This window comes from Condylura cristata, unplaced genomic scaffold, assembly GCF_000260355.1.
Source record: "Condylura cristata isolate star-nosed mole 26May11 unplaced genomic scaffold, ConCri1.0 scaffold00001, whole genome shotgun sequence".
Taxonomy (NCBI): Eukaryota; Metazoa; Chordata; class Mammalia; order Eulipotyphla; family Talpidae; genus Condylura; species Condylura cristata.
Window position 1 is genome coordinate 17,037,469 of NW_004567102.1, and position 15,828 is coordinate 17,053,296.

General features: G+C 41.2%; 1 protein-coding gene across 1 annotated transcript; it reads right to left on the reverse strand.

Moving 5' to 3' along the window:
* LOC101633061 (glutathione S-transferase-like) lies at nucleotides 1-12,407 on the reverse strand. The gene is made up of 6 exons (XM_004674035.2): nucleotides 12,321-12,407; nucleotides 9,046-9,097; nucleotides 7,054-7,186; nucleotides 4,489-4,630; nucleotides 2,322-2,453; nucleotides 1-183 (listed from the first exon to the last, which is right to left on the reverse strand). Exons 1-6 carry the CDS (start codon nucleotides 12,405-12,407, stop codon nucleotides 13-15), a joined length of 717 nt encoding a protein of 238 aa, XP_004674092.1. The 3' UTR covers nucleotides 1-12.
* Between the last annotated feature and the right edge of the window lie 3,421 nt (nucleotides 12,408-15,828).

Below are 15,828 nucleotides of genomic sequence, written 5' to 3' on the forward strand. Positions count from 1 at the left end.
ACTCTCCATTTATTAGTACTCAGCTACTATGGTGCCCATGTTTTTAAGAAACATGCCATGATCAAATTTGAATATATTCTTCACATTCTTAATGGAATCTTCATCCAGTGGAGGCTTCCTCTGGCTGCCAGCCTGGAGAAACTTGTTAATTGCAGGAATGTTACTGATTCTAGCCTTGAATTCCTAAAACGCAAGAAGTATGGTATCCATGAGAAAAAAAATACAGAAAATATAAATGAGGCACATTTTTACATCTGATAAAAAGCTTAAAATTTATATTCCCCATTGCTGGTGGCAAGCAAGTGTTGCTACTTCAATAATATTTTTCAAAAATAAAAAATGAACATTGAATGGGAATAAGCAAACCTATTTTTTTAAGATTATATTCTAGTAACATAATCTTAAAGGTGGAAAAATTCAGACCCATGAAGATGCTATTGCAACATTCCAGCATATAACTTATGAAAAGAAGTTTTCTTAAAAGCATTTTTTCATATTATGTAGTATTTGAAAACATACCTAAATGTTTGCATGAAACTCTATCCAATGGATGTATCCACAATTCTATAGAGATTTCTTAGATATTGAATTTTAAGGTTGTTTATGATTTTTACTTAAGGTTATTATGATCACAAGTAGTTACTTCATTGTGGAAAAATATTAAAATAACACAGAACTTTTCTAAATAAGATGTTCATGAATAGGTGCTCAGTATCACTAGTCATCAGGGAAATAAATGAAAGCCACCATAAGATATTGCCTCACACCTGATACAAGGGCTGCTATCAAAAAGACAAATAACAAATATCAGTAAGGGTATAGAGAAAAAAGAACCTTTGTTTGCTGCTTGGGGAAATACAAACTGATCACTATGGAAAATAGTACTGAGATTCTTCAAAAAATGATCCAGTATCTGATTTAGCAATTCTTATTCGGGGTGTTTATATAAAGGAAATGAAAACACTAACTTGAGAAGATGCATGCACCCCTATGTCCATCACAGCATTATGTATAATAGCCAAGATATGGGAGTAGCCTAAATGCCAATCAATGAATCAATGGATAAAGAAAATATAAATACACGATAGAATTATTTTTCGAGCCATAAAGAAAAAAGCTTTGAGGGCATTATGCTAAGTGAACTAAGACAGAAAACAAATACCATATGATCTCACTTATGTGTGGAATTGAAAATACCCCTTACCTTACCCTCAGAATAGTCAGGTGGTTGCCAGAGAAGAGAATGGAGATTGGGAAAAATGGGGAGAAAAAATAATAATCTTTTTCTCCACTACTTGTTACTTCTTATCTGAGAATGTACAAGCTTCCATTTATAAAATAAGTCCTGAGGATGTACAACATAGTGACTATAATACTGTATTGTATATTTGAAAGGACTCAGAGTATACCTTACAATTTTTTTTCACAAGTAAAAGAATTATAACTGATGACAGATGTTTATTAGACATGATGGTGGTCACGTCACAAATTATACAAATATCAAATAGGTTCTACACCTGGAGCTAATGTAATGCTTGATGTCCATTATATCTCAATTTTCAAAAAAACCTCCCAAATAGATTACATTTGTATAAAAGTGAGGCAAATTAAATAACAATACCAAACATACTTACAGCGTAATTTGAAGTAGAAAAATTGAGGCCACAAAATTATCACAATTCAAGTCACAATGACTTTAAATAAGCATATTTTTAAAAAAGTAAAAAGGAATCCACCAACATAGTGGTGTTTAGCAATTCAGGCCTGGACATTAGTCCCAGTCCTTACTCCTACTGATCGTGCAACCTCAGAAAAGTCATTTAACAGTTCTGTGTCTCCTTTTCTATCTGCTTTGAGGAGGTAATAAATGAAGGGCTGTTTATGCAGTTCTTAGTATATAATAAGAGTGTAGAGATGGTAAAGTAGGTGTTACATAATGGCTATGCTAGGATGAGATCTAACTCTTAAGTGTTTTCTTTCCCTTCAACTTACCTAGACCACTTTTATTGGGATCCTGCTGCATTCCAGGCAAAGCCTCTGAGACTTAACTCCTGCAAGAGTCTTCAGATCCCCAGGCTGGCCCAGGTAACACTCCTATGCTTTCCCATATTTTAACTTTACAATTTACACGTTTTATTGAGGTTGTCTATGTGCTTGTCTCTCCTACTAGGTGTGTTTTTTAAGGGCATCTTTGTACCTCTAGGGTAGGTCTTGACATACAGAAGTTAACATCTTCCCAAATAATGAGTGAATAACCAAATAAACAAATGATAGAAATTCATTCTCCCTGAAGTTCCTAGGAGCGATGTGGAGGGCATTACCTGTAGCAGAGGAAAGCCTGAGAGGACACTGGGTTCACACTCTTCAGCCATTAGGATGACTTCAAGGAGCTGTATATCAGCCCAGCTCAGCCGGTTACCTACTAGGAAATCTTGCCTGTGGTCTCTTAGTGCCTATGTGAGAATTGAGAAGAAGGTAGAGAATTTAGGGGTATACCTAGAGTCGGCATGATTTGGTAGAAAGCAAAGTGGTTCTTAATCTTTGCCACTGGCTAGCATGTGAGCCTGAAAAAATCACATCTCTCTGGGGGCTGCAGTTTGTCACCTTGATAGACTTGCAGACAAATGCATCCTCATAAAACACAAAACTCACTTTCATAAGCATTTTTTCCCTAATCAAGTGTATGAGCCACTGCAGTCAAAATCAGTTGAATATGAAATGAAAGATTGGAGTAAGAAGTCACTAAGGTCTATTTAAGTCTTAAAACCCTAATTTTATGATACATGGCTTGGGAGTGAGAGGTGCTTGAGTGCAGGTTCCATTACCAGTTGTATGACATTGGACAAGGGATTTTTTTTTTTTTTAAGTTCTAGGTGCTTTATCTGGAAGATGGGGCTAGCACCTCACTCCGAGCATATAAACATGAAATGGGATCTTGCAAGTAGACGCATACATAGCACAGTGCTTGGCACTTAGCAAAGCATCATTAGTTACTGTGATTGACACTGTTGTTAACAATGATGTGATCCCTGCTATTTTTGAACATCGGAGAACTTCCTCTACTTTATAGCATTCCACAAGAAAACTTCAGTCAAAACCAAACCTAAACAAACACTAGAAGTTGGGCTGTAACACTGAGGCTGCCAGGGATGAGTGGGGAGAGTGGAGAGCAGGTTGTGGAGGGGCCCCGGGGACTAAAGTGGTGACTGTTGGAGCCTAGGTGACAGGAGGTGTGGTGTGGACATAGACACCTGAAGAGGTGTGAGCCTATACTTCTGAGTCACATACGGTGTTATCAGCTGATGTAATCGCTAGATATTGGGGTGTCGGAAAAGTCATGACACATTTTTGCTTGAAAAAAGGAAAAATACATAATGACTTCTCCAACACCCCAAATAATATAAATGAATAGTATCCAAAGACTGTGAAACAAATGTCTCATTTACTGAATACCAAAAAAACTGATCTTGTTAAGAAAGGTGTTACGAAATGAATTCTTTATTCTTTTGAAAAATAAACCACTTCAGTCATTGTGAATTGTGGTGTTAAATTTTCCTCTCCTTGTTAATATTAGTAAAATTCTAAGAAAAAAAATCTACATAACATGCTAATTACAGGAATAACTGATCTTTAAAAACTTTTGAAAAAATGATAAGGGCAACGTCTAAAGTTAGGCTCTTCACAGTTTGATTCCTCTTCCATCTTGGGCCAAGGGAACTGATAACTCACTAAATGTTATTAAGGGAAAGTATAGCCTAAGGAGTTAGAGTAGCTGTCGTCTGTGACAAATATGAAATAATGTGTGTTACCTGACTAGCCTCTAAAATTGCTGATATTTGATAAATACTACTTAAGGTATGTATTAAATCATTCCACAAGAACAATTGTTGCTTAACCCGAAAGGATGGATTAAACCAGCATGGCAGATGGGGTTGGGTTGGAAAATTCATCTGTTTCATTTTATCAACCGAAATATTATTTTTTATATACTTTCCTAGGTTTACTGATATTAAAATGAATGCAGCTGGAAAATAAGAGCATTGATAACTAAAGAGATCATTTAGATCTTAGGGATAGAACTAAGTTTTTTCTTAAAGCTTAATCTTTTTCAGACTTTTTTTAGCTATTAAAAATTCAGCAACAGATGAAAAATGATGTTTTTTATAAACAGTTCTTTCTCAACTCTTATAATATTGCATAGAATTCTTCTAAGTCTTATGAACTTAAGACTATTTTCCTCCAGAACTAAATTAGGCAACTGATATTTTAACAGCTCCAGAAGTAGATGAAGTCCTTAAACATAGAAACTCCACACAAAACGGGTAGAAGGAAGGCCTATGTGTTTTGTAACTACCATTGGGGAAGAATTTTTTATTCACAAAATGTTTTGGGCTCTTTCACCAACAAATTATATTCTTTACTTTTAGTTTAGTTGATTTTTTTCATCTTGATCCAATTTCTAAAGCAGACCAAAAATTTATTAGTTACCTTCTCATAGACAGGGAAGAATCTTTTAGTGGCTCTTTCAAGAATATATTGAAGATTCATCTCCTTCTCTTCAGGCAGAGAGAGTGGAAAGAACATAATCATGTCACTCAGGTCCTTCATGCCTTCTACATACATGTCAATCCTAGAAAAAGGACGATAATTTAAAAGTGCTCTAGGTATAGGGAATTATCATTTCATGAACCAAAGAAAAGTTTTCAGTAGCACTTCAGTTTCACCTGCCATGTATCAGGTTTTTCAGTGAGCCATTCTCTTAAGTCAGGTGTTTTTACTTGCACACTGTTCTTTTTTTTTTTTTTTAATTAATTAATTTTTTTTTTTAAAGATTTATTTATTCATACAGAACTGGGGTACAGGCCAGAGATGCAGAGGTGGTGAGAGGATTCACCAGAGACAGAGTGGGGAGCAGAACAGGCAGATGGATGAAGTACACTGCTGAGGGGAGCAGCGGGCGGGTCAGGAGAGATCTGCCACACCATGTGGATCTCCTCTGGGGCAGGCGGGGATTGAACTCATGCGGAAGTGGCTTAAGCTTCTTAGTGCTGTGCTTTAACCCGCTGCACCACCAGGGAGGGCCGCACACTGTTCTTTTAAGACATCAAGAAAGATCAGCTTAGAAGAGGGGAAAATTATTGCAGCCAAATATGTGATGATGTGTGTGTGAATATATCAGTTGTGTAACCCTAATGCTGATGAAAACAGACATGAAATATTAGAATAATCCCCAAATAATAAATTAGGCAGAGACCATAATTGTTTTTTCTTTTCAAATGAGATCATCCTTTCACCAGCCTCTGTGGGGGAAGAGGTACCTAAGGACCACCCTGCTTTCAGCAGCATCACCATCTGGCGTTTTAAGTTCTAGGACTTAGAACAGATAGCACAAGATAGGGCTCCCCTGGTGGCTCAGTGAATTAAAGCACAGCATTGTGAAGCTTTCGCAGCCACGGAAACACCAGTTCAATTCCCAGGCGGGGAGCTGACCCACATGGGGCAGCAGACCTCTCCTGACCCACCCGCTGCTCCCATCAGCAGTGTGTTTCAGTACATCTGCCTGTTCTGCTCCCCATTCTGTCTCTGGTGGATCTTCTCGCCCTCCTATAACTCTGGCCTTTGACTTGCACCCCAGTTCTGTATGTGTAAATAAATAAAACATTTAAAAATAAAAAAGAACAGCTGCACAAGATAACCTACAAGTCCCCACCTACCACCAGCCACATTTCACCCTGTTGTCAACAGGGTCTGACTGTTATTGCTTCCTTACTATTGGTTTTCTAATTCTGTGCATTAATTTAGAGGTCAGGGTTGCTCACCTTAGGGCAGGTTGGGCTCTTCTGGCAGGACCCCATCCCAGTGTTTCTGCTTAGAAAGTCTGGGGTGACTGCCTTTAGCAGTGGCCCCGGGAGGCAGCAGCAGTGGGCCTGGGGACACACCTGGAGACCCAGCCTCAGGTGAGTTTTGTTCTGTTTGGAAATCCCGCCACCGTCCCTTTTAAAATTGCTTTTGTGAAGATTGGAATGATTGAGAATATTATTCTCTCAATTACTACCATCATCAATCTGGGAAAACTCCTCTTATTTTAGATTTTTAAAGTTAATTCCCAATTACTACTCACACCTGTCCCCAAAGGCACTGATGTGTGACTTTTGTAATTATTAGGACATACAATTCACTTGAAATAGTAGTGCCTTTCTCAACATTTCCAGTCACAAAGGGCTGGCTCTGAGGAGAATCTGAAATCTGGAATGTACTTTTGGGGAAAATTTCAAGTTACTAAGACCCTACCCTCTTTGACTCATAATTGCATTAAAACCAACACCTTAAATTTAGTACCTGTAAAAAATGATATGTTGAAGCCTTCCCCGGTCAATAATAATTAGGGCTTACTTTTCCTGCAGCAATACCTCCCATAGAGGAGACAGTTTATTCAGGGCCCCTATTCTTCTTTTAAATGCCAGATGAGACAAGCTGTTTTATTTTACAGGCTTGCAGACAGGTCTACCTCTGCAAAGTCTTGGTGCGTGCATGTGAGAATTAACTAATATGTGGGGGATGGAGTGGGCTATTTGCTATGACTAGAGACTGATGAGGTGGTTGCCAAAGGTTATTCCAGGATCAGATTCCCAAATTTTAAATCTGTGATTTACCTTATGTGCTACTCCCACCTAGTGGAGGCCAACACAGATCACCAGAAAGCCACAGATTTCCAAAACCGAAGTGTTTGGCCTTGTTTTTCTGTGCATGAGAGCTAATGGCTTAACACTAAATATAAATCAGAAAATAGAGAAACTGTAATTGGTCATGAATTGATCCTTGTTGACAGTAAAGGGTGCACTGGATTTATCAAACTATTCTTATGCCTTTGATGTGTGTGATTTTTTTTCCATAATAAAAAGTTAAATTTTTTTTCCATAATAGGAAGTTAAAAAAAAAAAACAAGCATTTTCTGTTAACCTGTGAAGACCTAGATGATATATGCTTTCAAGCCTAAAGATCGGGTTTTCTTAAAAAAAAAAAATTGTTCTAAGTTAGAAGTGATGACTGTACCAGGCTTGTTCCTTCAAGTTCTGTCCATACAGGTCATGCTTTGCAGCTATGTATCTTAGGATGGCTCTGGTTTCCACCAAATTCATCCCATCAGTTTCCACCATGGGCACTTGTTCATACATCAGGGTGCCACCTGAGAGTATAAGAAGGAAGCTGGGTCATTTCCTGTGCCTGATAGTAGTAACTAGTTGTTCTTTAAGGGTAATATAAAATGGGACTATGTAATCAATAAAATACTGAAGGAGACTAAGGTAAAACTATGTCTCATAATTTGAGTTCTTTGGAGAGCCACAAGCTTCTGGGCAAGGATTCCTTTTCCTTTTCACTTTCTATCCCTATGACCAATCCACTGCTTTAACTTTTGACCTCAGAACTATTAACTCTGTCCCCAGATGTCCCCTCCTTACCTACCCGCTACACACTACCTATTGTTCCCTGGATTCCTAAAACACTGCTTAACTGTTTCCATTATTCCCCATGGCTTCTGAGAGAATATTTAGCCTCAGCCTGGAATTCAAAGTGCTCCTTGAGATTTCCCCTTGGGTCCCTCCCTGGTGGTGCAGCTGGTTAAAGCACAGAACTAAGAAGCTAAAGCCACTTCAGCATGAGTTTGATCCCAGCCCTGAAGGTGACCCACATGGTGTGGCAGACCTCTGGCCTGTACCCCAGCACTGTATGCTTAAATACAGGGGCGGTGAGAGGGTTTACCAGAGACAGAGCAGTGAGCAGAACAGGCAGATCTACAAAGTACACCGCTGAGAGAAGCTGTGAGCGAGACAGGAGAGGTCTGCTGCGCCATATGGGTCACCTCCTGGCCGAGGATCTATGGGTCACCTCCTGGCCGGGGATTAACTGAAGCGGTTGCCACTAGCTTGCAGTGCTGTGCTCTAGCCCATTGCACCACCAGGGAGAGGCATAAATAAATCTTTAAAAAAAATTCCCTTTAAGTTCCTTCCACATATTTGTCCTCACCACTCTCCTGGCTGCACCCTTTCCCTCCCTTCTGCCCCCCCCAGAACCCCAGAAATCTCCCATCTGGATGACAGCTTGTTTTGGTCTTGCTTTTTCAATCTTCCAAGAATCTTTGCATTAGGAAAAAAGGTAGGACCCTGCTGGTGGCACAGAGGGTTAAAGCGCAGCACTATGAACCTGGCCACAGCTGCTTCAGTGCAAGTTCAATCCCTGACCCACATGGCACAGCATGACCCTCTCCTGACCCGCTCACTGCTCCCCTCAGCAGTGTACTTAGTCATTCTGCCTGTTCTGCTCCCCACTCTATTGCTGGTGAATCCTCTCACCACCCCCTGCACCTCTGGCCTGTACCCCAATTCTATATGAATAAATAAAATCTTTTTTTTAAAAGAGTAGAGTCATGGTTTTATCAAAAATAATACATCTTACTCTCCCTCAGAGGAACAACAGTAAAGCTGACCCTGCACTTCCCTACTTAACACGTTCGGTGGACCTTGTTCTTCTCCATTATTTCCCTTTTCTTCAGACTGAGTTCATGCAAGAGCACCTGGCTTTTCTGCCCTTGCAGCCAGGTTAAACGGTACAGTCTCTGCTCCCTAATCACATAGGACAAGGCTGAGATGACGGGATCGTACTAGTTACCTAGCAGAAAGAATTTAACATGAAGAGGTTAGTTGGGACCTGGAGACCTGAAAGTCAGCAAAGGAACAGACTGTATCTCATGGAAAGGTGCACAGCATCTCAGCGGAGGAAACCAGGAGGGGCCAAGTCAATGGCGCCTAGAGGCTGGGAGGCAGGCTCCAGGGTCTCCTAGTTGGAGCTTTTGTGCTGACTGCAAGATCTGAGTGACTCCTGCCTTGAGAAGAGATAAGACAGATACCTTCCCTGGAGTCATCACTACTCTTACGTGTAATGTGTGTGTGTGTGTGTGTGTGTGTGTGTGTGCCTTTCACAGTAGTGCAGAGACCAGCTTGGCCTTGGCCCGAGGCAGCAACACGAGTGACCAGGCTTTTACCTCACCTTGAATTAATTTCTCAAATTCTTCCCGTGTTTCAAAAAGTTCTTCTTCAAACTAAAGAGTGAAAAATATAAGAATATGTTACTGTTAGTAGTTTAGTATTATTGCTGTTGGCATCATGGAAGAGGAGTTAAATAGAAGGAAAACCACCAATTAAACCAACATGTCAAGCAGTTATTGGATCTAGGCTGTCTTTTCTGCATCTTACGAAACTAAGGTTTTCATATAAAACCAAAACAAAGGGTTTTCTGGGCTTAACCGACTGTTTGCCTCTGCTGGGTAGCAAAAGCCTGCCACGTAAACCTTTACAGCTTAATATAGACTACTCCCTTAACTAGCTTAGACAAGTTATTAACCTTCTAATTTCAATTTCTTAATGTGTGAAAAGGAAGCTAATACCTACTCCCAGTGGTGATGGTTGAACGAGATCATAGCAGATAAAGGCTAGCTCTCAGGCATGGCTCAGTAATAACCATTGTTCTCTTCTGCCTCAAGCTTTTACTTGAGTAGAGTTTGTTTTCCCTGTTTTCCAATGTTGAAGAACGTTCAAATGTTTGACCATTCCACTACATGTTTTTTAAAGATTTATTTTATTTCTGCGTACAAGCCTGGGGTATAGGCTGAGGTGTGGCTGGGAGGAGGCGAGAGGATTCACCAGAGATAGAGCAGGGAGCAGAACAGGCAGAATGAAATACACTGCTGGGGATTGAACTCGTGCTGCAGTGGTTGTTGATAGCTTCACAGTGCTGTGCCTTAGCCCATTGCACCAGCAAGGAGGGCCCACACTCAAGACTATTTTCAATGTTACTGTACAAGTTATAGAAACTTGTTTTAGAAAAATTGGAAAATATAGGTAAGCATAAGATAACTTGTTACAGTCCTCCCTGGTGGCCTAGGAGTTAGGCTCACAACTATCATTGCTGTGGCTTGAGTTCTATCTTCAACCAGGGAGCTGACCCACATGGTGCAGCAGACCTCTCCTGTCTTGCCAGCTGCTCCCCTCAGCAGTGTATTTCAGTAGATCCACCTGTTCTGCTCCCCACTCTGTCTTTGGTGAATCTTCTCACTCTACTACCCACCCCTCATACCTCTGGCCTATACCCCAATTACTTTATACAAAAAACAAACAAAAAACAAAACAAAACAAAACTTGTTATACTTTCTGGGCATTCTTCCAAAACCAGAAGTAGTTTAGGAGATACATTCTTTCCTTTATGACAATGCCTAGGTGAGCAGTCACGGCAATCAGAAGATGGAAATAGAATCCTTATTATTTTTAAAAAGAAACTCTATGAGAGAATGGGGTTTCTTCTCTCCCCTCCCAAGCCTGTTCAATATTATCCAATATAAAATGCAGTCTCTCTATTTTCCCTGTGTTCCAAAAAATCATTCTTGGTTCACATAAAGAGTTGATTCTCGGGCCCTCCCTGGTGGTGCAGCGGGTTAAAGCACAGCACTGAGGAGCTTAAGCCACCTCCACATGAGTTCGATCCCCTGCCTGCCCCGAGGAGATCCACATGGCGTGGCAGACCTCTCCTGACACACCCTCAGCAGTGTACCTCGTAGATCTGCCTGTTCTGCTCCCCTCTCTGTCTCTGGTGAATCCTCTCACCCTCCACATTTCTGGCCTGTACCCCTGTTCTATATGAATAAATCTTAAAAAAAAAAAAGAGTTGATTCTCTACCCCACTCTCATTTTCATCAGAAAAAAAAAGGGGGAGGGGCAATAGCTGACCTTATAATATTGCAGCTCTTCTATTTTCGAGCCTACATTTTTCATACTCCAGGAAAAAAGGCCCTCATCAAGAGAGGGAAGAATCAGGGCTAGAGTCCCTTCTCTCCAAACCTACTACTATCTTTTACATATCGCCAACTTTGTAAATGTATAACTTGTACTGTAATAATGTTTAAAGCAAGCAGCCAATTACAGAGTTGATACCAAATATGAGGGTATTTGAGATCTTAGAGATAACCAGTGTTTAAAACAAACCTTCCTCCATAGCATTTTCTCCTAAATCTAAAGATTACTTGTGACTTTCATGAAGTGTGGACCTTTTTTAAGGTATATTTTTGTGATTTCAATTTCTCTCGCCCAGAACTCCAGGGCAACTTTAACTGTCTGGTTTGGCCAGACTCCAGGTGCTCAGAGAGTGAACACAACCTCCAGCTCCATCAAGGGTGTGACCCGTGGGAATTCCAGGAAGAGTGGGCAGCTGGGACCCTGAGGTGTTCGGGCCATGGGTGTGCTCACGGAACCACATAGGGGGAAGACTAGACTTAACTTGAGGGAATTTCAGTAGATGCAGACTGAATTTCACCAGATGTACAGAAAGAGTTTCCCGCCTGAACTTAAAAGAATAATAATGTGTTTTCTTCCACTTTGTGCTGAAAGGTTTATGGTGTGGGAAGTCACATTATGGTATGAGAAGTCACGTTATGGTATGAGAAGTCACGTTATGGTGTGAGAAGTCACGGTAGGTGTTGCCCGGGCCCCAGAGACACAGCGAGCACAGCCACTGCAGTGGCGCTCTGCACACTCGTCATGGTGATCTGACTGTGAAGACTTGCTAAGCTCACAGAAAAAGGAGAATTTGGGCTTAGAATGTGGATATTGACTATAGAATTTCCTTCTCACCCTGACAAGCCCAGGCAGTGCCCACCCTGAATGTACAGTGTGAGTTATCAGAAGATTGAAGGAAGAGCCACTTGGCGCTCAGAAAGCAGATTTCACCTTTTTCTGTTTTGAAACAGAAAAACAGTCCTTTAATCTCCTTTCCTCCATGTTCCTTTCCTTCCTCCCTTCCTCCCTCTCCTCCTTGAACATTATTTGTGTCTCTTTGGATCAACAACCAGTTACCACACTATTTGGGCACTTAAAGAACTAACATTCATGCACAGTTCAACATTTAAGCTGCTTTTTATTCAAGAATCAGGTACAGTCTTCTATGATATGCTCAGAATGAACACACTGATGGGCCCTCCCTGGTGGCCCAATGGGGTAAAGTGCAGCACCTTAAGAAGCTAACTCCAGCCACTGCAGCATGAGTTGAACCCCTGACCAGAGAAGTGACCCACATGGCGCAGCAGACCTCTCCTGACCCGCCTGCTGCTCCCCTCAGCAGTATGTTTCAGTCAATCTGCCTGTTCTGCTCCCCACTCTATCTCTGGTGAATCCTCTCACTGCCCCTGTACCTCTGGCCTGTATCCCAGTTCTGTATGCATAAATAAATAAATCTTTAAAAAAAAATAACATATTGGGAACGATCCAGCATCTTACCTCCACTCCTGCTGCAGCCAGGAGCCACCTGATGGTTTCCATTCGGCCTCTTCCATTGAAATAGTGAAGCTTGGGTTTCCCTGCCATGCTTAAGGATTCCTGAAAATTAACATAGAGACTAAGACTCTGTGGGGAGGGAGAAGAGGGGATGGAGGTGTGAAGAAAATTGAAGCTTAGAAGTGGACCAGAAAGCATAGACTCACAACTTAAACCCAGAATCCAAGCTTCCCCTTAGCTCCAAGGCCACCTGCTTTCTCTATTATTCCTCACAAGTGGAGCTTATCTTCTAAAAACCTAGCTAAATAACATCTACACTTAAAAAAGAAAAAAAAAATGGAGAGAGAAAGACTAGAATGTGAAAGCCAGGTCGATGGAAGGAACTTGAGTAAGACTGAACAGCCTCTCCTTATGTGGCAGGTGGCAAGTTTTCAGGTTCTAGTCTGTTTTTATCTGTACAGATTATCCTCTTTCCTCGGCCCAAGGCAAGTCTAGACTGGCAACACTGGGGGAGATTAGGAGAGGCTGAGTTTTTCATTTTCCAAATTAATTTCACTATTACAATTGTGGCATCCTCTGAATCCTTCATTCAAAACTGCATTCAAGAGGATTTGAATGACTCAATGGGATTTAAAGCAGAAGTGCACAGTTAGCAAAATCAGTCTTTACATGTATTCTTTTCCCTCTGGTATTGAAAAATTCTTTGAAAACAGCCTATGCTTATTTTGAAGCATATAAAGTAATATAGACCTGTAAAGCCCACCCCCACCCCCTCCAGATGAAGCTGGGTTTTAGTGGGGTGATAGAGGACTCTGACAGGGGCAGGGGTTGGGGTGGGAGTGGCCTTAGGAACAAAAGAAGGAGGAGGTGTCTTTCTGGCATGAATGGGAAGGAGCTGATTTAGTGCCTAGCACACCATCTGGCTCACTTTATAAACCAGCACTTATGTGCACACATGAAGAGCTTAGCAAAATAAATGAAGAAAAAAGGATAGGTAAAGAACATAAGCATTTGGAAACCAGAATGAAAAAAAAAAAAAATTTTTGAGGGCCCTCCCTGGCGGCGCAGCCAGTGAAAGCACAGCACTAAGAAACTAAAGCCACTTCAGCATGAGTTCAACCCCTGCCCATAGGTGACTCACATGGCACAGCAGACCTCTCCTGACCTGCCTGCTGCTCCCCTCAGCAGTGTACTTTGTCAGTCAGCCTGTTCTGATCCCCACTCTGTCTCTGGTGAATCCTCCCACCGCACCTGCACCTCTGGCCTGTAACCCATCTCTGTATGCACAAATAAATAAATCTTTTTTAAAAACTTAAAAAATTGACCCAAGGAGACAAGTGCTTTCTCTCTCTCTTTTTTTAAAGATTTATTTATTTATGCATACAAGAACTGGGGTACAGGCCAGAGGTGCAGGGGTGTAAGGGGATCCACCAGAGACAGAGTGGGGAGCAGAACAGACTGACTGAAACACACTGCTGAGGGGAGCAGCGGGCAAGACAAGAAAGGTCTGCTGTGCCATGTGGGTCAGCTCCCTGGCCAGGGAGGGGTAGAACTGGTACTGCAGTGGCTGTGGACAGCTTCACAGCTTCATTGTGCTACACTTGAACCCATTGCACCAATAGAGAGGGCCCAAGACCACTGATTTTTTTTTTTTTAACACTGCATGGTGACTTCTAGCATCATGTGAGAGGTGTGAAATGTGCAAATGCATGAGTGAGTGCGTGCATGTGATCTTGCATGAACACACACAGAACCCCACCCCAAAGCTCCTTATATAATTGATCTGGAATAGATCTGTGACATTACTGTCTTTTACAGTATCTCCAGGTGATTCTTTTTTTCTTTTCCCCTTACATCTTTGTTCATTTTTGTACCATATTTGACTTCTTCCTTCATGTGTACTCCCCATAATTCTCACCCTCCTGTGGCACTTGTGACCATCACCATAGATTCCTTCTTTGTTTTGACCTGTCTCTCTTCCTCTCCTCTGCTTTATGTTCAGATCTATGGTTTGCCTACAAGTTCTGTCTTGCTCCTGATACTTTGTTCAGTTTCCCTGTATTCACCCATAAGTGAGACCATGCAATGTTTTTCTTTTTCCTTCTGACTTATTTTGCCTAGCATAATCCCTCCTAGCTCCATCGATGATGCCACAAATTTATCTTTTGATTGCTAAATAGTATTCCTTTGTGTATATACACCACGTCTTCTCAATCCAGTCATCTATTTTTTGGTATTTGGGTTATGTCCATATCTTAGTTACAGTAAACAGACCTTCGATAAACATAGGAGTGTAGGTCTCCCTTTGAATTAATGTATTTGTATCCTTTGGGTAGATTCCCAGGTGTGGAATCATTGGATCATAAGGTAACTCCATTTTCATAAGGTAACTCCTCCAAACAGCTTTCCATAGTGGCTGGAGCAGTTTGCATTCCCACCAGCAGGGTAAGAGGGTTCTTTTTCTCCACATCCTCACCAGCATTTGTTGTCAGTTTGTTTAATGCGGTGTGAGATACCACCAGTGTGAGGTGGTATCTCATTGTGGTTTTGGTTTGCATTTCCCTGACTTTAAGTTGTGTTGAACATTTTTTGTATACCTGTTGGTCATTTGCATTTCCTCTTTGGAGAAGTGTCTTTTTAGCTCTTCTGCCTATTTTTTGACTGGAAGGGTTGTGGGACATTAAGCCTTATGGCTGTTGGAAGGTGATGGGCAGGTAAGGCTGTGTGCTTCCTGGCAAGTGTGTTTAGAGGTTTAGCATCTAGAACTAGGCTTGAATTCCAGTCTCACTCTCTATTCACTAAGCTGTTACTAAACCTTCTAAGGTCACGTTCTTCATGTGGGAAATAGGAATGATCACATCAATTCTCACAGTATTCATGTGAACATTAAATGGGATAATAATCTCAAAGGGTTTATTAAGTGACAGCCAGAGAATAAGCATCCAATAGCTGGCAGCTCTTCTTATGATTTAAGAAAGTCTTGTCTCTGTAGTGATATTTATGTCCCAAGGTGATTATCTCTGTATTTATGATTATGCTGGCCAAGCTGGTTGAGCTTTGTGAACATTGTATAAGATGAATCAGCATTGATATTCTCAGTAAACTCTCCAGATTAGCATGAGATCATGGTATAGGTCATGAAGGAAAGAAGGTCTTCAATTTTTGTACAATGAGGTGTTTGAGGTGTTCCTTGGCATACAGAGCCCTTTCTGGTAATTAATCTAAACTAGGAATGATACTAGTGGTCCCCAATGCTTTTCTTATACTAGTCATGATTTATGGAAGACTTTTTAACAAGTAGACACTTTTGAAGTATCAGTGTTGCACTTTCTCCCAGAACTGCTCAGTCCTCTACGCCCCACCCCATAAGGTGATAGGCTTTTGCCAGCCTTGTACAACAGAGCCCACCACCCCCAGTCATGACTCCTTTCACCATCCATGAGTCCCCTGAAACCCAGTCTGCTTTCATCCTGGGAATTTACATTGAGACTCTGAGGCAACTCTGTAACAG

Bases quoted from the DNA above. Each gene is read 5' to 3' on its own strand.
- LOC101633061 (XM_004674035.2), bottom strand. From the start codon at position 12,407: ATGGCAGGGAAACCCAAGCTTCACTATTTCAATGGAAGAGGCCGAATG. The intron at 9,098-12,320 runs GTAAGATGCTGG...TTCACTCTTTAG, and splicing joins TGGCTGCAGCAGGAGTGGAG to TTTGAAGAAGAACTTTTTGA. The intron at 4,631-7,053 runs GTACAGTCATCA...TCCTTTTTCTAG, and splicing joins AACTTGAAGGAACAAGCCTG to GATTGACATGTATGTAGAAG.